We start from the raw sequence: 23000 nt of genomic DNA, 5'->3' as shown, positions 1-23000 counted from the left end.
TCAGATCAAACGCACCCCAGGGAGTTTCAGGAAACYCTCTCCAAATAAACACAGAACAAAAGCCAGAGAGGAGATATCATTAAGCCATATGCCTTAAAATATACACCCACTCACACACACACACCATCAAAGCACGCGCGCAGCAAACACGTAATACAACTATACACCAGATTAGCTAATCAGACACATGAAACAAATGCACACATTTTCACTACCGTAATACTGAGTCAAAGAAAGACACACATGAACACAAATACACAAAAGATGGATTCAAACGCATAATAATTAATTGTATTTTTATGTAACCTCAAAGGGCTTTACTTTGTGGGGGAACTCACCTCATCCACCACCAATGAAATGAGCAAATAAATACTAGTATTTTCTTTCACTCTCTTTCTACATGCATACACATACTCTCATAACACACACCTATTCACAGTATCGCATACGTGCACTATACAGTTGCTCTCTGGCAGCCAATTCCTCACAGCTCTAGTCCCCACAACAGAAACAGCTCACTCTTTAACTGAGTGATTCTGTGAGCCACAGAACAAGGTTAATGGAAATTTCCAAAGCAGGGTGCATCCTGGGGGCTGTCACTCAGCTCTGCATCTGTGATGAGGTCTGAAGGTGAGAGGGCTTCAATTGGCCGTCACACTATGAGGCACAAACAAGCCCCTTCAGAGAAAGAGAGGCGCAACATGGAAGGCATTTGAGGTTGTCGATTTTAGTGTCTCTACTAAATGCACAATGTTGTTGGGGAATTCAGTTTTACAGTCCTGACAGTAAGCCAGAATGTATTTTTCCAACTTTCCAAGCTTTTGAAAGTCAAACTCTAAACCCCTTGCTCATACCTTTTCTGCATCCTGGGTTCCATACTACAGGTTTGTTTTGTATCACCATATAAAGGGAAAGGCTTCTCAGATCCATTGCAGAACAAAGGAAAACATATTGTGATTATGTAAAAAAAGAAGGAAAAAAAAGAAAAGAATTAGCATGTTTTAACATAGTAAAACAAACATTAGAGGGACACAATTTTTTAGATGCATAATCCAGACYTCCCTGTTTTGATGTGACACCCTGAATGGTTGTGAACAGATGGATGTTATTTTTTCCCTTGCATCCAAAGATGCATAATATTCATTAGCAGGACAGGGCTGCCAAATGGCACGCTGACAGCACTGTAGAGCAGGGCCCCCCTCTGACAGCAAGAGCCCAGGAGAGATTGCCAGTGACCTGAACCGGCAGGGAGTAGGCCATCTCTCACATAATTGTGACAGCAAAAGTGGATCACAGTGTCTGCTTTAGAAACTTTACAAGGCCCCGGTCCCAAGTCAAATCCACATTAATGAGTTTTTTATACATTTGGCCCAGTGGTTTTTCCAAGCTCACTGTTTGGTTTATTAGCCATAATGACTATAGTAGCTCTCCCAGCCTCTCATACCTACGGGGAAGTGACCTGTGAGCAGGAGAACCTCCAATTTTGTCTTTCTTTGTCTTTCCAAAGGCAAGCATCTACAAAGGTGACCACCTCCTCGACAGGCAAACACAGTTTGGTCTTTAATCATGGAGTTCCATGCTGCTGAACCTGATTCTCTCTGTGAGTCTCGCAGAATGTGGCCAAGCTCACAGCAGTGATGTAGAGTACAATCGTGTGCTCTCCCTAACTCCCAGTGCCCTATATGAGAAAGGTCTCTATTTGGGTAAAAACAACAGTTGTGTGTCATCATCCCTGTCTGGGCATATCAATTATCTGTCATGGTGAGCACTGTGCTGGGGTTAGAGSCAGGTCAGTCACATGCGCCAGAGCAGAGACCATTTAGATGGCACAGCCATATGGGTCTCCTAACTCGCCCGTGCTGCTGCAGTTGCCATGCCAATGTTATTGCACACCAGGCTCGGTGCTTAATAAACTAAAAAACGGCTTGTGGGTGGCGAGCTGGAAAAGGGCTTTGACATTATATGAGCAATTACTGCCACGTAGGTGACTGTCAGTCTCCACACTTACACTCAACGCCCTCCCATTCCTCTATGTCACGCAGTCCCGTCTTCCATCCCCATTTTAATAAGACTTTAATCCATAATGGCAAAARGGTACTTGAATATGGGCTGACTCTGTCAGCTTAGAGGGCTTTATWGTCWGGGCTGGTGTGTCCGCTCTCTGGGTGACGATGCCGCGGCACCCATACAGAGCCGTTCATAGGTAGGCCTGATTTATCAAAGACTGTCTCTCCCAGTCTCCCCAGTAGAATCTCAATGGGAATTACATCAAATACAACAGGTTTGACAAGCCCAGGCTCAAGGAGGCTTTCATAGGGCTCASCTTAATATAAATTGATAATTTTAATAAGGATTGCCGAGTAAACCTAATATATCTGCGGTGTGCCCAGTGAGAGGGAGAAAGAGAGCGAGGGCGATGCGTATCAAATTCTCAGCAAGGATCCCTCCATAATTACATAGCAAAGAATCCAATCCCCACCGTTTTCAATTTCTGTGAAGTGATTATTTCTGTACCTCCACTGTTACATTCATATCCCAAACCAAGTTCAATAAGTCTGCCTTTTTCATGCTACCTGGAAATGTAAAATGAGAGGAAATAAAGTGTGCTTTTAAATGCCAAGCTTGAGAAAGTACAATCAAAAACGTGGCTCACACTTGGCTATCTGCGCACTTACAATGTGTAGCACGTCACTGCCGATAGCTTATGAGATAGCGTTGTCTTAGTGCCTTGTCAACCTTATTTTGAACAACACACTAGTAACACACGTACAGTGATGCGAGTTTAGTATATGTCAATTCAAGTCATTATCCCTTTGATCTAAACGTGCACGTAAAAATGCTGAGCACAAACAGAGTGCATTTTATTTGGTGTTCGTCTGTTGTGTGCACACTCATGGGTACATTCATGTGTATGTATAGGATTGTCTTGTATACTGAACAAAATATTAACACAACATGTAACAATTTCAAAGATTTGACTGAGTTGCAGTTCATATATAAAGAAATAAATCAATTGAAATAAATTCATTAAGCCCTAATCTATGGATTTCTGTWCTGAGGGCAAAATATTAGGAAAGTGTTCCTAGAGTGGAGTGGCATATACAAAATGCGTGCTAGACATGCTGTGAAGGCTCATGGCCAGTCCCGGTGGGGCTGTGTAACCTTGAGCTGGTTAGCTTAGGTCAGTGGACAGAAGGGCTCAGCAGGGCCTAACACTGAATCACTGAAGACATATTGAGAGGAGAGGAGGGATGGGAGTGGGAGAGGAGGGATGGGAGTGGGAGAGGAGGGATGGGAGTGGGAGAGGAGGGATGGGAGTGGGAGAGGGGGGATGGATGGGAGAGGAGAGGGGAGTGGGAGTGGGAGAGGAGGGATGGGAGTGGGATGGGAGTGGGAGAGGAGGAGTGGGGTAGGAGGGATTGTTGTCTTCACAAGCTGTGTCAGAAAAGGACCAACACTGTAATTTTCCTCTGTGAAATGATTCAGTCTTAGTCATAGTTTACATAGTGACTATTCTTTTGAAGTAGTGTTTTTTCAGGCTATTGACCATGTATTGGAGTACATTCACAGTTCAATTGCTTTGGGGAGATAGGCCTATGTGTATATTTCAGTTACTTGCATTTTGCTMTCCGGATGCTTGGAGAGTTCCGCTGTGTGAAATGCAATCTGTATGCAAAGGACACGTGTTAGTACCCAGCGTTTGGGTAGACACGGTGCAGTGTGAGAAGAAGCCTGAAGGGGCCTTTTCCCTCCATGCAACAATGGAGGGAAAAGTGTCACGTTTCAACGCTTTTAATTTGGGAAAATCTCAAATGAAGCAGAGATGAAACTCATTTATATTTGCAGTCTGGGAGTGGCACTCCTGACTAAGCTTGTTTTGCAATTGGGCTTTTACGAGTTGAGATGCACGTTTCTCATGCTGAGACACAAGCTACTGTTGACGCAAATTGCTTACCTAAATTTGAGTGTTTTCTTCTTTTTTTTCTTTCAGGGGCAATTTATTGTACTCATTCTTTTCAACAGCCTGAAATGAGAGAGGAGTAGCTAGACAAGTTGTAGAAGAGCATTTATTCCAATTAGTGAGATTTTTCTGACAGCCGTTTCTGTTCTCAATGTATTCATGTTATTACTTTAGTTGTAGCACATGGAGAATGTCCCTGAGGAAGTAAATATTGACATTTCAGCTCTCCTTCAGACAGACGAGCTTCAGGTACCGTATGTACTGCACTATTAAATAAGACCGTCATTACACCTAAAAGAAAACAAATAAGGAACAAAGACACTCTCCATCTATCTCTTCCTCTGCAAACAATACACGTCTTCCTCTAACCCCGGTCAAAATGTTAATTATTTTGTTTGTGTTTATATTGCCCGACCAAGCKAAAAGCCAGTAACTGCTCATAGCGTGGAACTGAGAAAATMAGCTTTTATTTACCTTGGTTTCACAGTAACCTAGWGCAGTTACTGCTAATATGACTCCCATTTTCTCCAGAACACAATACAGTAGAGGCAGGATACTTGTKCACATGATTAAGCATGTATTTAATGTAGCAAAAATGACTAACTCATTTTTGACCAAATGAGCAGTTACTGCCTTTTTGCTTGGTAGGGCAGTATACAGTATGTGTCCGTTCACACATTTACTGAGCATTGAGGTGGCCTTATGAGACACTGTTAGTGTCTCCCGGCTGTAGTGTCGTCAGTGTGATGTCCCTCCATCTAGTCTGGCCCCGGTTACCTCAGGAGCTGGGGGGCCCATGGCCCAGGACCCAGAGCCAGMMGCCAGCAGGCACGAATATGAGGCGCTAATTGAAGCTTGACCGGTCTTATCCAGGTTTTTTTCCTGAGACAACAAGATCTCTGCAACACCTATTAAGATGTTCCAGTACATTCTGCTGTCCAATCGAAGCTTTGCTTTAAACCTAATTACCCGCCAGGTAGGTATAGTGGTGAGCTGGAGAGAGAGAAGATATTTCCTGCATTYTTTTATTTGCATCTTCATTTCTTATTTTCTTTATTTCTTTCTCTCCTCAAACGATTCCTTTGTGTTTTGGAGCAGACTGCTAATGAGAGATTTCCATTGCAGTGTTTTGGAAGCCGCTGCTCACAATTAATCAGAAGAGATTTCTGTGAACCTCTCTCTCCCCCGTCCCCCTTCCCGGATTCCTCTGATTAATGATAATGAGGGTGTTGAGAAAAACCTGCTCTTTCCGCCCAAACAAAATGGCTTCCAGCCTTCTCTTCTCTGCCTGCGTCAGGCTTCCTGCCGGGCCATCTAACGGAGCATTGCCTCTGATGAACAGCCCTCCTGCGAATCACAATATGTTATTTTCAAATGGCTCAGGGATTTTAGTCATTTAACTCCAGTGATATGATTCACTCTGTTTACAAATCACTTATATCTGAATACATCTCCCGGGACTCAGCGGAGGGAGGCGGAAATGCAATTGRTGCAAATAGAAGAGAAAGGAAGCATGATCATTAGATCAACGTCATTCGATCCTCAAAGATGACTCCTTGAAAGATTCACAGGTGTATGACAGTATCATATGCATACCTTTCACCTTGTTCATAGTTGGAGCTTTATTCATGTAACTTAATTCTGAAGCAAAGGCACTGCTTCTCCGATGCATCTGTGACAACGTTTACATGCACACCAATATCCTGTTATTATTCAGGARACTCAAGTATTCTATTTTTGAGCTGACTCATATAAACATCATATCCCGTTTACAATAACCCGAAAAAGCTTGTATCCCGGTTATGTGACACCAGGATAAGATGCCTGGGATATGCTGATCTTAGACGGGATACTGTAAAGATGTTATCCCGTTTACTACTGTTTTTTCTCTGTCTGCYCAGGCTCAGTTGCGCATTYTRGTGTTGTGTGATGGTGATTTCATCTGATTGTCAAACAAATCACTTCAAAAAGTAGGCTACCTGCGCAGTTCGAGCCACCATAATAATTCCATAATKATMTATTTTTCTTATACTCCGTACTGGGCCATATAGCACACTGGCTACTTTCCCCCTTTAATTTAAACAAGTTTCTGCTTATAWTTTCCGACATTTGGTAGGCCATTTGTTTGTCAACTATAGTTAGATATAGGCAACTTCTCTTCTGTCATAACTTGTTGCCCACCAGGATGTCTTACATTGATAGAATGCATGCGTTAATCTCGTTAACACCGGTYAAGTTGTCTGTTTCATTAAGGGACCTTTTTAATTAAGGAAATTAAAAGCTGAGAAAACGATGAAACACGTTTCTGATAAGACTTCAAGTTCGTCTTGGGCGCATATTTTATMTGGTTGAAATAGTCTGCTTGCATAACAGCGTCAAAGATAACACATTACACGCGCATTCACGTTTACTCAAGAGATGCTGAAAGAAAGAAATCCGATTTCACCACTCCTGTTGCCGAGACAAAATGAACATTTGTTGTATAATTTTACTGCAAGAAATGCGTAATTCTGCAAGAGTTAATATTATATTACTCTACATGTGAGAGGTTATAGGCCTACAGTRAGTGTCCATATTTCAGGTAATATTCCATTTAACCCATATGATCRTAAATTAGGAATATTCTGTTTTAATAAGATATACTCGTTAGCAGGATATCAAAAGTGCATGTAAACAGGTTATCCCGAAATAAGACCTTAAGTGGGATAAGAGCTACTATCCGAAATACAGTGCGCATGTGGTCACTGACACTCCTGCTTTACTATGGCCAATCCAACTCCTACGAAGTCAGTAGTTTATAACCACTATAAAGATTACCACGGTTCAAACTTCTGTAATGACAGGGTACGGTGAGGTATGGTTCACCTCACTTCCCTCATCACTCTTTTGTTCCCTCAAGCCTCTTATCTCCTATTCAAAGCTTTCCTTTACAAGTGGATCAATTTTCACTGCAATGTATTATGCAAGATAATAATTCAGRATGTTATCGTGATTTTGTTATATACTATAAACTGAAATCGTATTTTCCCCTGTAAGGTGAGTGTTCACTTCTCTCTCTCTCTCTGTGTTCCAGGGTCCCATTGATAATGACACGGTGGTCCATGTGGCCCTGATTGCTGAGAGCCAGAGGTAGGTGATGGGAAAGATGAATAGGACACTGTGTGAGGTAGCGATGTGTCTCTGAGATGAGAGAATTGTGTGTGTGAGAGAGAGTTTGTGGTAGTTCGTAAAGCTGGCCGTTTTTCTCCCTCTCTCCTTCACTCGTCTGTGTTTTTTGTTGTTGTTGCACTGTGCACATTAAGCGCTTGGCCGTTGCACGGTCTTCATCTGTTAGCACCCTCATTTAGCTGTGGAGTCAAAGAGGGAGGTTTTAGTYGTCGGCTGGCCAGCTGAAGCCTGTTAACCTGTCCTGCTGTTCCAATCAGACGGCAGGTCTTCCTCAGCAGCTAACCTAGCACTCGTATTTCAGCCTGCTCACTTCCTCCTAGCCTTTACCTATTGCTGCGTTTGTTTCAGAGAATCTTTCAAGGTGTAGCTTGTACAAAACCCTATAGCTTTAATCATTAAACCCTTACTGAACCGTCTCTCTGGCTAGGACGTGTAGACAAACTCTGTGTGACWTTTCAGCTGCAGTAGAGTTGACCGTCCTCAGCCTGACCCTATTGTCCAGTGGCGGAGGCCCAATTCACACCAATGTGTTTAGGGACCAGGTTGTCAGGGAACAGATTCAGCTGGTCAGCCAATCAGTAGCCTAGCCTGGGAGCAGCCGAACCCCACTCTGCCTCTCAACACTTCAGTTGTTTCCAGGASGAGGGCAGGTTGAATCAACCTCTGTAAACTCCCGTCCTCCACATCAACTCACCTTTGAACCTTTCCACATGGACAATCCTTCTTCTGTTCTCCCTGACTGGTGTTTTAGTGTGTTGTTGACCATAAAATCACTATACACTATTCACTACAACACTTTCAGTAGTCTATCRTCRTTGTTTGCTGTGTGTSTGTTTGGTAATAAATGTGCGTTCGGTACATGTCTCCTACTACTTTTTCATAGCTAATATTCTTTTGGCCACCCAGACTGTTGGGCTTCCTAAACAGTCCCAGCTGTGTAGCCTAACAGTGTSTTGTGTTGTGTTGCAGACTGCAGGTGTTCCTGAACACCTATGGCATCCAGACTCAGACACCCCAACAGGTGGAGCCCATTCAGATCTGGGCCCAGAAGGAGCTGGTTAATGTGAGTTATACCACAGAATGAAATACGAGTGATGTTCATCACTATGGGTAACACCACAACCTGACCGAGGCCATAGAAGGCTCACTGCAAGGAGAGAAGATTGTGCGACGTTCACGTACATTTMTCTGAACGTTTTAGAAAACGTACATGATTTTAGAAAGCAATAAACTAATCAGTCAATTTYCCTAGATGTCCAAGGCCATCTATCAATATGTCAGCCGAGCATATGGGCTTAGTCAATTCATCTGACTGTCAATCTTTGCAGCCACGATCTATTAAGCTATCCCTCTTGGTTGCTCAATCAGTCAGAGTGAGGCTGGAGATCGGCCAATGGGATTGACCGGTTGACCTGTCCAATATGTCATTTTGGCGAGCAGTGTATTCTTCTTGTGGGATGTCTATAGTATCCAGTGCATCAAGTCTAAAAGTATTGGTGTAATGCGTATAGAAACGATCACTGCCTTTCCTAATATATTAATACATCTTAGAAAGGTCTGCCTCTGCTCTTCTTCCCTGTTGTTGGGCATGTAGTTATGCAGCAATGGATTGGGTGGGTGTCACGAGCCAGGGCGAGCAGCATGCTAAATATGAAATCCCATTTGAATCTGTTAAAGGCTGGGGCACCGCTCTGCATTGCGTCGCTCGCTTCATCTCTCTCTGCCGTTCGATTGTGTTTCCAACAGCTGCTTGACGACAGGAGAGCGGCAATTACATCCAGCAGCATGTTATTTATCTCAACCCAGGTGGCACAGCAACAGCGCTGCCAAAATAGCTTCCATTTGCCTTGGTGACGCCTCCCCAACCCATCTGCATGTCGTTTGACCCATCTCCCAGCGATCATGTCTATAAAAGCCAACGGTCGTTACACCAATTCTTGGTGCCAAGTGGAACTTGGTCCCAAAAAACTTTCGATTTTAACATTGTCATAAAAAAAAACATTTCCCCATCATGAGGTTAAATGAAAAAGTACTATAGTAAGTGCCTATTAGGTGCCAAATAAACAGGGTTGATGATATCTTCTTAAACCTTAAAATGAGGGACAGARGTAAATGAATACCTAATCACATGAAATGTATTATAATCTTCTWATTTTTTATTTAACTAGGCAAGTCAGTTAAGAACAAATTCTTATTTACAATGACTGCCTACCCCGGCCAAACCRGGACGACGCTGGGCCAATTGTGCGCCGCCTGATGTCATACAGCCTGGATTCGAACCAGGGACCGTAGTGACGCCTCTTGCACTGAGATGCAGTGCCTTAGACCACTGCGCCACTCGGGAGATATGACTTTGTCAAAGCAACAAAATAACTAGGGCTTTCTAATGATGGTGAAACTGATGGATGATGGAAAATCTTCATCAGAGGTGACAGGGTTGATGGAGGGACATGTCGATATGTTGAATTTTGGCACTTTAGCGAGCCTTTATTCCATTGAAAATACAATTTGAATTCTCCATGTGGTCTATATTAAAGTGTACTTTATTTAATATAATAGGATTTTAAAATTCAAAATTGGTGRGCAATTTCTACTTTTAAATATCAAAGGGACGCAAAAGGCCCCCCTTTTCGTGGAACGACCCAGATGTCTAGGAGAGAGGAGAGCAGGTTTTRGATTGATGAACAGAGACACTGCGACACTAAAGCCTTCTGTTACAACTGTCATTCTCTTACAACAGGCCTCATATCACCCAACCTAATGACACGCTCAGAATGTAGCCATTTTGATGGCATTAACAGCAATCACATTAGCAGTTTGGTTGCTTTTGATTGTGGTCTAAATGAGAGAACTTTGATGTGAGCCATGTGCTGTATTCATTGGTATTCTTCAGGCAGGGYCAGGGAGCCGTGGGTGCAGACAAAGGTTCACACAACGTCTCTCCTCAAACAGGCCACATGGCCAGGGGCGCTGGGAATTTGTTATGCGACTTAATTCTGAATAAATATTTGCCGTCTTTCTGAACTCTGCTTTTTTAAATATTATCATAATATTCTGTTAATTGCTTGATTCTCCTATTATCTTTCGTACTTTCCACCCATGTATAATTTGTTTCCAACTCATTTGAAGATGGGAAAAGCAGGAGTGGCAGAGCTCCATCTAGTGGTAGGATGTACACATTGCTCTTTGGTAAGATTGGTGATTGCTTTGTATTGAAGCTTGTTAGCTACATTTCCTGCAGTGCCACTGAAGTACACAGTCAGTGTTATTGACCAGGAGCCTCTGATTGGATTGATTAGGAGGAATAATTGACATGTATTGCCTGGTGTGGGAAGATAAGGGCTGAGTTCATCCCATCATCTCGTAAAGGGGACAGTATGACACAGAGGTCACAGGGACTGCAGTATGCCTCCTCACATGCATGGATCAGGTGTTGTGAAATCAATGCCCATCGTCCGCATTGTGGATTGACAACAATTTTCCTCATCACTCTGGCATACAGGTTGTTACCTCTTTCTCTCAGTTTCAGTGTCTTCAGGGCGTAGACACTCTGTGACCTTGTACCATTACATAGTGGCAATGGAATTCAAATGTATTTAAAATACCATTAGCCAAGGGAATATTACACCAAGACCATACCAGGTAGAAGTGAAAGAATGGGGAGCAGTGAGGGCCGATCCTGACTGACYGAGCCTACTAACTAACTGAGCTACTTGGTGTTGCTTTACAGTAAGGACCTGCAGGGGACCTTTCTATCTCTGCCTTCTGACAACTCCATTAAACCCACCTGCACCATGGCACTAAACAGAACCATAGGGGTGTTAGGCTCCACAACAGAGCCGTCATAGGCAGGCTCTGCAGGGGCCGTTAACTARTGGCACGTCTCAACTTCAGAGGGAGGTAATTTTAGATTATGGATCGCAAACAAAAGAAAAATCATTGGGGATATGAGGAGGATTGATCTTTTGTAGAGGTGCAATAAAAATAGACAACTTTCCCTGCCTGGCGTTTTTGAAATGACTCCCATTATGATCTCTGTCATATCTAGCTGAGTGTGTTGTCAGATCTGAAGGCTAGATATGTGTACGAGAGGAAAGGACGGTAGCTAGCTYTATGATAGCACTTCTCTATGGGTCTGTGACTTGCCTGAGGGAATAGAAGGAGGGTGATCTATGTTGTGGTCTGTTTGTCAGTTGTAATGTACATGGCGTTGGTCAATAGGCCATGGTCTAAGATTTGATGTGTAATTTGAAAAACTAGGCTTTTAAAAACGAAACTGAAATAGGTATGCCTGTCTCTTTCTCCCCCCAGGCGTACCGCTTCCTGGCCATCAATAAGAAGCTGGGGCTGAGTGGGCGTCCGGAAAGGCCAGTGGGCTGCATGGGCACTTGCAAGGTGAGCGTTCACCACTCAATGCTACCACATACTCAGAGGTCGTACCACCACCTCCTCACTGATGAACATAAACCAGCACTTCTCAGTGTGCAACCACAGCTCAGAATTGGAATAATATTCATTTACATGTAAAGATATAATGTACATAGATATTATACATATTTTTGCCTTACTCTTAACATTGTACAAAGTACTGCTGCCATGCAATCCATGATGGAAATATGTGTCATTCAATTTCGTAATCCACTTTGATATTGTGAGCTGCTGTCGTTAAACTGTTGTTGGTATTCCTTCTAGTTGTCCCCAGTGAAGGACATTTAAATAAGTTTACACAGCTGAATACAATTTGGTTTTTTAAATTGCCAAATGAATCAATCACAGTTCCAAACCTATTACTAAGACAATTTTTTTATGGAACATTTATGTGTTCTTATGGAATAGGGCGTCCTGCCAGAGGACATTCTAATAATCTCTTTGTTTGTGTGCGTGGTAGTGCTTGTGCTTTAGAAACGGACAGGGAGAACAAGTGTGCCTGTGCATATTTGTGTTTTTGTTTGTAGAGGAGAGGTTGTGTGTTCGTTTTAGGAAGTGTCTGTGCTCGCAGGAGTGTAACGTCTATGCGTTCTAGCTTCTGTGTATTGCTTCCTCAAGATCGATGGGTTGTTTTATGTCCTGTCCAGAGTAATGTATATGTCGGTACCTCCGAGCCATCCATCTTGGCCTGCAGGATCAGGTAATGCAATGTGTCTGCTCCACTCCCCACAGATTTATCGGATCCTGGGGAAGACTGTGGTGTGCTACCCAATCGTCTTTGATCTCAGTGACTTCTACTTATCCCAGGATGTCATGCTGTTGATTGATGACATCAAGGTGAGCTGGGGTGAACTCACCTCATAAACACTTCTGTTTAGACATTTGTCTGGTTTAATTCTTGTTCTGGGGAATGCACACTCACCACATTGTGTCCCTAACTGTATGTCTGTTTGGTCAATGCCAATTTAATGTGTTACATATCTTTGTATGTAGAATGCACTGCAGTTCATCAAGCATAGCTGGAAAATGAAAGGTCGCCCACTCTTCCTGGTCCTCATCAGAGAGGACAACATCAAGTAAGAWCTACTTTTGTATTTCCTTCTGTACTGTAATTGTTACTGCTTTAGAGTGTATAGGAATCCAGCACAGGAGGTGTACCTGTATTTGCCAATAAGAGTTTTGTTATTGTCATTTATATCACTTTAGCTTGGGTGTTATGCTGATCACAGCAGTATTGATCATTATCCAAAGAGCACCTTTTTAAATGCAATAAAATCGCTTACCATCCCACAGTAGAGGTTGTTCTATTGGAGTCTGCGGAATAGCATATACTCATTAGGTTAATATGGAGAAAYTTATAACAGTAGAATATCCTTCAGGGGGAGCCGTTTCAACCCAGTCCTGGACATGTTGGCATCGTTCAAGAAGGGGAGTGTCGGTGGGGTCAAAGTTCACGTGGACAGGCTTCAGGTTCTCAACACTTTTACTTGTTTCAGTCCACTCACACTTCTTTGAGGCATTGTGATATCTACRRTCACAATACTATTGGCAGTTCTCCTTTCCTTTGGAAATGCSTTTAGAAATAGTGAARATGTATGTTTGCAAATCCAATGCCTTTGAATTGCCTTCACCGAGTTCTATTTCCTACTGTTACAATGACTTTCAGTGTCTCTAGAGAGTTCTTRAGATGTTTTGATGTGACGTCTTTTATGAAAGACACTCAATATTCCCTTCACACCTAACTCTAGYAGCAGACAAAGGGCTCCATCCCTCATAGTCAATCCCTTTTATCATCTCATTCTTCTGGGAACATAATTCCCCTTTGTACATGTAACTGGCTGTCAATGTATAGATGTGACTTCAGTCGGAATATTTGAAATCACCTGAACTGTCCATATCCCATGTAAATGAGATTCCTTGATGTCACTATTAAATCYTCCTTCCAGACCCTGATATCAGGAGCTATTGTGGAGCAGTTYGACTTCCTTCGTGTCAACGAAGCAGAGTAAGAGCTTGTTCCTGTCGTTTCCTCCTTTTGTATTTTGTGACACTTTTTTTTATAGAGGAATCAGCGTGTAAAGGATTTAACWTGCCTGTAAACCTGAAAATACTCKTGTAACTTCRSCTGGTCTAGAATCCCAGAGTTTAAGAACTTTCAGGAGCTGGAGATGCCCAAGCACTCCAAGGTGAAGAGGCAGACGAGCACGCCCAATGCCTCAAACCTGGAGCAGCAGCCTGAGATCGACATCGAGGAGTGGAAACACAAATCCACCAACGAGATCATGCAGAAATTCTATGTGAGTCCAAGAGTACGGTGTCAATATATTAGGACAGCTACAATCAAAAGGAGATGGGTGTTTTAATGTCAGGGCCCTAGATCTGACTCTTAACTYTCTTTACACCGCCATGGCATGACCTTTGACCTCTTTCTGTGTTTTTGTCTTACTCAGGACTGTGACTGCCTGGCCAGTCAAGCACAGCTTGCCAGTATTCTCATGAAGAAAGAGGGTCCTGACTTCTTTGCCAAGGATGGTAGGCACAGAAACAAAAGCYCACGTGCAAAATGGTGTTACTCTGTTAAAGTAACYGTCCAGTGAAAATCTCTTCTTACTAATATTCTGTTTGCTCATACCCAAATAATGTTGTTGACMCATCCTTTACTTGTAATTGTAGCCAAAACATAAATGAGAGAAAAACCTCTCAGTAAAACCGAATCTCAAACTTAGTTTTAAAACAAACCYTAAAAACAATTTTTGAAATTTGCTTGGATAATGACGTCATCCTCTTTGGTAGAGACAGGCCCGTATGTGAATAGTCCAGCAGCTTTTTTTATTTTATATTTTTTTCTCCGGTGGGGAGAAGGATCCTTCTCGAGACTCAGGCTCAGGAGTGCACACACTGCACGCACACAAGCAAGCTAGCTAGCTAGCCAACAATCCACAGTTGCTGTTATCAAACAACTATCTCGCCAGTCACTTCTATTTCAAATTATGTGGTTTGTTAGAGTTGGCCTGCTGGCTGTTTAGAAGCAGTTATCTAACTAGCGTGCTAAGGTTTGCTATCGCGGCTAACTGGCTAGCCAACAAGAAAGCAAGTCAAAGCAGATCCTCCACACAACAGCCATCTCTCCATTCCCTTCTATTTTACATCCTGTGGTTTGTAGCTAAAAGTTTTATGTCAAGAGGAAACCCAGTTAGCTGTTGTTGACWYATATACAGGTAACTGCCAAAATAAAGAAAACACCAACATAAAGTGTTTTAATAGGGTGTTGGGCCACCACAAGCCAGAAAATCTTCAATGCACCTTGGCATAGATTCTACAAGTGTCTGGAACTCTATTGAAGGGATGCGACACCACTCTTCCATTTGGTGTTTTGTTGGTGGTGGTGGAAAACGCTGTCTCAGGCGCTGCTCCAGAATCTCCCAAAAGTGTTCAATTGGGTTGAGATTTGGTGACTGAGATCATTCTGTTTCCTAACAGGCCAAGCAGAGGCACAGAGCAAATCTGCTTTTTAACATCCTAATTATAATGTTTTGGAAGGACATCTATTTAATTCATATTGTAATTTATTGGAGGTAATATTTTATTTAAAAAAAATTGGTAACACTGAACAGATACTTTAACACTATTCATCAGAGCCAGACTAACGGGCCAACTAGCCCCAGGGTGGGAATCAGTGCATCACTGTAAATGAAATGTCCATAGCCTAATCCATTTAGCACCCCATGACTAACTGATTTAGTTTGGATCAGTGTCTCCTCTGTGTTAGAAATAATAAAAAGAACAAATGGGGTGAATTCAACCAAGGCATAGCCTATGCAGCTAGTGTCATGAATAGCAGTGTCTTGGCAAACACTGTTTTCAGACCCAATCATCCACAGTTTACATTGTTCTAGAATATATATACAATGATTTGCATTGCTCAGTTCACTTACAGAGGCCTTTTAACTGTTTCCAGAGACCCTAATGGAAGACATGGAGAGACTCTACAGAAGAGCTGGGACCAGGAAGCTTTGGTCAGATTTTCTTCTTTCCCTAGCATATTATTCCCTTTTCATTTAACCTGAAAGAATAGTTTGTATTTTATTTCATGTGGCAGGTAATATCCATCCATTTTGTACAGCACCTCTATGAAGAGCCTTCAACTTTTTTGCCTTTCAGATCATTTTACTATCGTTTCAAGATTTAAGTAACATTTTCTCTTGTTCTCTACTGAATTCCAAACTGTTGTAAACAATGATACATATTTCTATGGGTGTAGGCTGGCGGTGCGTTACGCTGCGGCCGTTATCATGAAGTTTGCCAGTTCTATAGCCCCTCATATCACCACACTGGTGGTCCATGGCAAGCAGGTAATGGAGTAGAGTTGATGTGTAGAGTCTGTGTAGCATGGGTACTGTATTAGCTCAGCTAGCCAGTCAGTCACTGTGCACAGCGTGTACCATTAACTGTGAGTGCTATGCTTCACTCATGCACTTTCCCTCTGCAGCGCTGTCCACTTGCTCTCTATGGACGGTCAATTTCACGTTCACATGCTCCGTTGGCCTTTTTGTTGTGGTTTGGCTGTGTCAAGGGAGCTGGTCGTGAGTTTTCATATTGCTCAGCGCTAAGATTGAACATAATTGCAGAGGGACCTGAGAGTCAGAGAGTGGAACAGCCTATAGGCCAGGCTCCACCTTGCTCTGGAACCACATCAATACTTGGTCCAATTTCCTTTCTCATTTATTTAACATGGGTTAATAAGTGGAGCTTGAAATAAGTTCCTTTATATTACACAACATCAATGGTTTAACATCACAACATGCCCTTTGAGCATTTAGCCTGACATTTCATGGACAAAATATGTGGAAGTATAAGCTGTAGACCATATCAGTGCTAAAACGATATGAGCACAATTTACAATAAGTAAAAGAATAGATGGCTGGATGTGGTAAATGGGAGATGAATATTGTTGATACGATGAAAGTACACCTTTTTAGGAAATCTGTGTTTTACTAAAACCTACAATCCAGCTGAAGCTTAAAACACTGTGTTTTCTCCATTTTATTTTGACTTCTATTGAGAACGTTTTTTAAGTTGATGTGTATGGTTAAGCAACCCTGTATGCTGCCATGTACACTCCTCTCCAAATTTATTTGGACAGTGAAGCTAGAACTTTTATATTGTCTCTATACTCCAGAATTTTGGATGCGAGATCAATATGTTTCATATGAGGCAAAAGTAAAGAATGTCACCGTTTTATTTGAGAGTCTTTTCATACATATCTGTTACCGTGTAGAAATGACATCTCATTCCAAAACCGTTTAGAAAAAAATCATGGGTATTAATATGGAGTTGGTCCCCCCTTTGATGCTATAACAGCCTCCACTCTTCTGGGAAGGCTTTCCACTAGATGTTGGAARATTGCTGTGGGGGCTTCCATTCAGCCACAAGAGCATTCGTGAGGTCGGGCACTGATGTTGGGCGATTAGGGCTGGCTCGCAGTCGGCGTTCCAATTCATCCTAAAGATGTTCGATGGGGTTGAGGTCAGGGCTCTGTGCAAACTGTTATCATTAAGAAGCACAGAATAGTCTAGAATGTCATTGTATGCTTTAGTGTTAAGATTTCCCTTTACTGGAACTAAGGGGCCTAGCCCGACCATGAAAAACAGCCCCAGACCATTATTCCTCCTCCACCAAACTTTACAGTTGGCACTATGCATTGAGGCAGGTAGCGTTCTCCTGGCATCCGCAAACCCGTGATTCATCCACCGGACTGCCAGATGGTGGAGTGTGATTAATCACTCCAGAGAATGCGTTTTCACTGCACCAGAGTCCAATGGTGGCAAGCTTTACACCACTCCAGCCAATGCTTGGCATTGCACATGGTGATCTGAGGCTTATGTGCGGCTACTCGGCCGTGGAAACCCATTTCATGAAACTCCCGACTAACAGTTCTTGTGCTGACGTTGCTTTCAGAGGCAGTTTGGGACTCGATAGTGAGTGTTGCAACTGAGGACAGGTGATTATTATGCGCTTCAGCACTTGGCAGTCCCGTTCTGTGAGCTTGTGTGGCCTACTACTTTGCGGCTGAGCCGTTTTTGCTCCTAGACGTTTCCACTTCACAATAACAGCACTTATGTTTGACCGGGGAAGCTCTTGCAGGGCAGAAATTTGACGAATTGACTTGTTGGCACATATAACGTTGCCATGTTGAAAGTCACTGAGCTCTTCAGTAAGGCCATTCTACTGCCAATGTTTGTCTATGGACAAACATTGGCACATGGCTGTGTGCTCAATTTTTATACACCTGTCAGAAACGGATGTGGCTGAAATAGCCAAATCCACTAATTTGAAGGGGTGTCCACATACTTTTGTATATATAGTGTGTCTATTCCCCCAATTTGAAGGTGTCATAATTATTGGGACAAATTCACTTATAGTGTATTAAAGTAGTCAAAAGTTAAGTATAAGTATCCCATATTCCTAGCACGCAAGTGAAAAAGTTACAGTGAAAAAGTTACAGATGCACAAAGATCATACCCCCAAAACATGCTAACCTCTCACTATTACCAATAACGGGGGAGGTTAGCATTCCGGGGGGGGGTGCCTCTAACTTCCTCACTCATCATTATTCACGATTCATTCAGGATTATCCGTAATCATGATAGCATCCATATTAATGTGGAAGTGTTCAGAAACATATTATATTCGTATTTACAATAAAAGGGACCAAAATGACACAATACATTATTTACCATTTATTTATATTGGGCACAACATAATCTGAAGCACAACCCCCAAAAACTGCAAATGCTTCCAACAAGTTTGTAGAGTCACAAGCTTGATGTAATCATTGTGTGCTTGTAATATAGGGACCAAATACTAAACCTTTGACTACTTTAAAACACTATAAGTGAATATGTCCAAATGGGGGGACTAGATACATAAAGTGCTTTCATTTCTAAACGGTAAAACAGATTTATATGAAAATACCCCAAAATAAAAGGTGACATTCTGTACTGTCGCCTCATATAAAACATTTGATCACATATCCAAAATGCTGGAGTATAGAGACACATTTTAGTGTTCGCTTACTGTCCAAATAAATACGGAGGGGAGCGTATGTACCATAACTACAGCCAATGCCTGTTGCTTTTTCCTCACAGGAACCCAGCAAGCAGGAGGAGACGCATTGCACAGTCACTCTAGTGAATAATGCAATCGTAAATTAGTGAACATTCAAATATGTCTGCCCCCCCACCCCCCAAATAAAATATATTTTTTAATCTAATAGTGAAATTGAATAGGCGGGAAACAATGTCAAGAGCCAGAGCTGAATTCATGCAGTGGAATCTTCCTTTGGAACCACTGCCTGTTCTGCTAGGCTAGATCTCCCAGAGGGAAGCACCCACCATGCTAATAGCTTTACGTTRTATGGGGACAGCATCTTGTGTTTTGATCAGTCCGCCATTTAGTCATTTATACAAAAGTGTTTCTATAGCAGGAAAGAAGTTTGTAGATTTGTGTTTTTCCATGTGCAGAGTTGCAATGATGATCATTTATTTGACAATCTGGAGATGAAATCCAGAGTTGATTTAGWTTWGTTTTTCATTTGCTTAGCAATAATAATAAAAACATGGACCTGTAAAACAGTAGCATAACAAGGCTCTTTGTACTGTATAGACACGCTGGTGGACATGAGTGGGACATGCCACACACATGATGGGACATGCCACACACATGAACTTCATTATGTTAATTGCACCTTCAGTAATGTGCCTCAACTCACTTTACAGCCCATCAGCCTTAATGTCATGGTTATACTGTATGTATGGTTCTTATGATAGTGAACACAGCAGACTACATTGTTATTGCAGTCAGCCATTATGAACTGTTCCTACTGTAGAGTTAACGTATTGACACATATAGTGTTCACCCTATTAAGGATCTCCTTGTGTTTTGTTCACCAGGGGAGTTGTACGAATCGCAGCCAGTGTGATAACTAAGCTAGTGGACAGCATTGCCCCAAGTATTACTAGTGTTTTAGTGCATGGGAAGCAGGTAAGTGGACATTTGAAAATGGGGGCCAATTTTTCAGTTGAACCATGTTTTGTTTTTTTCTCAAGTCAGATGCCTATTTCGAACACAATCTTTATGTTCACTGATTTATCAATGAATTGGATGAAATTATGTKAATTTTGAAAGTATTAGGAACGTTCAGTTGACAGTGAGCTCCGCATGCTWTTGTCCTATAGGAAATGCTTAGTGTTATTGCAGTTGCACGCTTCATATTTCCCAGCTACCTCACTGTGCTTTAGCSCTGTAGCAAGGCTGCTATTGTGTTACGTAAAGTAACCTGGGTTTAACAGGCTGTGAATGCTGTGACCTGACCTATGACCTAATATACTGTAGGCTCCCCTTTCCCTTGGATTTATATGAAGTGAGCTGCCTTGGCCAATGTTTTATCATTGTACTTTTTTCTCTTAAATATTACACAGAGAGTTTTGGGAGGTTCTTTGCTTTGAAGTACCTCAAGGTGTGAATCTGCATATAGATTGCATCGTAGAGGGGAAATTATTCTGGACAAGATGAGAAAGCTGATTCTTAAATGGAGTCAGYTGTCTGCTTACATGATCTACGTAGAATCTTCCTTGATTTTTGCATGCGAGGACTCGAGTTTAGAGAATATCTGCTGTTGTTTGAATGTGTTAAGTAAGATTGGACATGTTTAGATTACATTTAGTAGTAATAGAAATGAGGTAGAGATTTAAAAACTGTGATTTGCCATTGTACTTGAGAACATCAGTCTGCAACCATTAGTTTTAAGGCGCTATTTTTCAAAGGGATATTAAAGCATATCTTGTTTGGGAAGAATAATGATTACCCAGGTGTCATTTTCATGTGGCCTTTATGCTTTGAAAATAAGAAATATCACAAGATAATCTTGGTTATTATCTTTTGTCCCTTTCATGTTCTACTCTGTGGGGGGGCAGTTTTACAGTGGCAAGATGGATAGATAGTTTAAGCAAAGGGGACACGGAGACATCAGCATTTCTATATAATATTGCACCCTATCTGGTCAGTCAAAAAGCTTATATGTAGAGTGATGTCACCCATAATATAAAATATAATCTAAGTTATTTGAACCTTTTTGACTATTTGTTATCCATGATGTAAACACGTCCATCTTCCTGGTTCATCACTCTGTCCTCTTAGAAAAATGTCTGCAGTTCTGTTATTGTTTTGTGGGGATTATTTTACTGAGGCTGGCTGGGCTGTGCTCTGTTGCCAGGTAACGCTGGGACTGTTTGGGCACGAGGAGGAGGTGATCTCCAATCCCCTCTCACCTGGGGTCATCAAGGGCATCCTCTACAGCAAGTGCTACGGGGAGACGGAGGCCGTGCTGCAGCAGGAGCTGGTCATCCACATCGGCTGGATCATCTCCAACACCCCCGAGCTGTTCAGCGGCATGCTCAAGATCCGCGTCGGGTACGAATAGAGCCCGGGAGGAATAGAGCTAGGCAGGCTGTAGCCATGGCCATTCTGATCCTACAGCTGGGTGGTTGTTATTCTGTTTGTCTCTCAAGTTGTCTGTTTGAGGATAGCCATCTGTGGTTATGAGATGCATTGTTTTTGCTTCGTATTCCGCTGGTATTGATGTAGGTGGATCGTCCAGGCCATGAAGCATGAGTTGGAGATCCGAGCAGGAGACATGCCACCCCAGGACATTTACCAGATGTCCCCCAGCGATGTTAAACAGCTGCTGCTGGACGTCCTTCAGCCACAACAGCACGGCAGGTAAACACTCACAAACACACACACACATTTTTTATTCAATTTTATTAATTTCCCTTATCGTTACCCATACCAGGTCCTGGATCAACAGGCGTCAGATCGATGGTTCCCTCAACAGGACTCCCCATGGCTTCTATGACCGAGTGTGGCAGATTTTGGAGAGAACTTGTAATGGCATCGTAGTAGCAGGGATCCATCTCCCACAGGTAGTGTTGGTAATTGCAACAGTGACATAATAATCCTTCTTTGTTWACATCCTCAAACTCCACATTTAATCACATCTATGAAGGACCACACTATAGACCCCTTGACAGTGTTGAAATGCCCAAAAAGACTGCATATTTGAAATACAGTAGGCTGCTTGGCACAGCAGTTGATTCAAAATGATGGTTTGAATACAACAGATCCCCATTGCATTGCATATATCCACTATTAAATAAATGTCTGTTTATTTGAGTATGTGAGTTAGTATTTTTGGTAGTAATTGGTCATCGGGGTGTTCTTGCCTAAAGCATTACTGTTAAAATCTCCCACTTTCCTTCCATTGCAGCAACCTACTCTGTCTGACATGACCATGTATGAGATGAACTTTTCTCTGCTGGTGGAAGACACACTGAAGGACATTGTGCTGCCTGAGTACAGGCAGATAATAGTAGAGGTAAGGGCCAATCAGATTTCACTGTAATTTACAGCTGCATGTTTTCCGTACACTGCTATTGGTCAAACAGGATGCTCGATTGACTATCTCATCCACACATTTCATCTAACAACGCTTCCGTAACACATTGGGTTAACAATACAAAAATCCWAATTGTACACACTTTCTCATGGTTCTATTTTCTTACATGTCCTAATCTCCATGGTTGCAGCTGCTGATGGTGGTGTCCATAGTGTTGGAGAGAAACCCGGAGCTGGAGTTCTCGGAGAAGGTGGACCTGGATGTTCTGGTGAAGGAGGCCTTCCATGACTTCCAGAAGGACAGGAGTCAGGAGGGGACGAAGAAACAGGTAGGTGCTATGCTCCGCCCTACCCTGTCCACTGGGCTCACAGGATCTGAGGTTGGGTCAGACACAAAAACCTTGTGTAACAGTGGAGTTCATGTAGCATGCGAGCTAAGCTGTTGTACTTCCACAATGATGTACAGTACAAGTTATCTCCGCTAAGTAGAAGCAGACCTCATATTCGAGGTGAGGATACCTTGGGAGCTTTGGTGATAATTTTTCTGGTCAGTCTACTTAATTAACACTGAATGTTAATGCATATCATATATATCCAATCGGAATAATTGTTCACTATGCATGTCGTTGCTGAAAAGCAGTGCTTTGTTAAACAACTTTTGACAGTTCGCACTGTYTATAACAGTACTGCTAGTTTACAATGAAACAACATTGTTGTCCGCAGGATGACATGGAGGAGTTCTATAAGACACCGCCGATGGGCAGGAGAGGCACCTCCAGTTACCTGACCAAGGCTGTGATGATTCAGCTGCTTCAGGGAGACGTGAAGCCCTCCAAGGATGACCCCTGCTCGGTCAGCTAAACTAAACCCATTCAGCAGAGTGGAGGAATCCACCGCTACTCTACTTTGTCGAACTACTAACAACACGCTAAATTAGTCAGCAGCTCTGACTGTTGTTCCACCAGCAATACCCTCCTTGTTCTGTTAG

The 23000-nt window shown here is 42.4% G+C and overlaps 1 protein-coding gene across 1 annotated transcript in view; it reads left to right on the top strand.

Moving 5' to 3' along the window:
- The window catches only part of phkb (phosphorylase kinase, beta), a 56747-nt gene extending 33747 nt beyond the window's left edge, over positions 1–23000 (top strand). The window contains 17 exon segments of the mRNA XM_023995260.2: positions 7035–7090; positions 8099–8192; positions 11441–11524; positions 12290–12394; positions 12551–12633; positions 12937–13027; positions 13504–13562; positions 13692–13854; positions 14008–14089; positions 15516–15573; positions 15819–15909; positions 20832–21028; positions 21203–21337; positions 21411–21540; positions 21885–21992; positions 22204–22341; positions 22736–23000. Coding sequence (XP_023851028.1) covers positions 7035–7090; positions 8099–8192; positions 11441–11524; positions 12290–12394; positions 12551–12633; positions 12937–13027; positions 13504–13562; positions 13692–13854; positions 14008–14089; positions 15516–15573; positions 15819–15909; positions 20832–21028; positions 21203–21337; positions 21411–21540; positions 21885–21992; positions 22204–22341; positions 22736–22873 — 1812 coding nt within the window. The 3' untranslated portion in view covers positions 22874–23000.

Source organism: Salvelinus sp. IW2-2015, linkage group LG10, assembly GCF_002910315.2.
Source record: "Salvelinus sp. IW2-2015 linkage group LG10, ASM291031v2, whole genome shotgun sequence".
Classification (NCBI taxonomy): domain Eukaryota; kingdom Metazoa; phylum Chordata; class Actinopteri; order Salmoniformes; family Salmonidae; genus Salvelinus; species Salvelinus sp. IW2-2015.
Note: the sequence above shows the minus strand (reverse complement) of the source record. Positions and strands in the feature narration are given on the sequence as shown.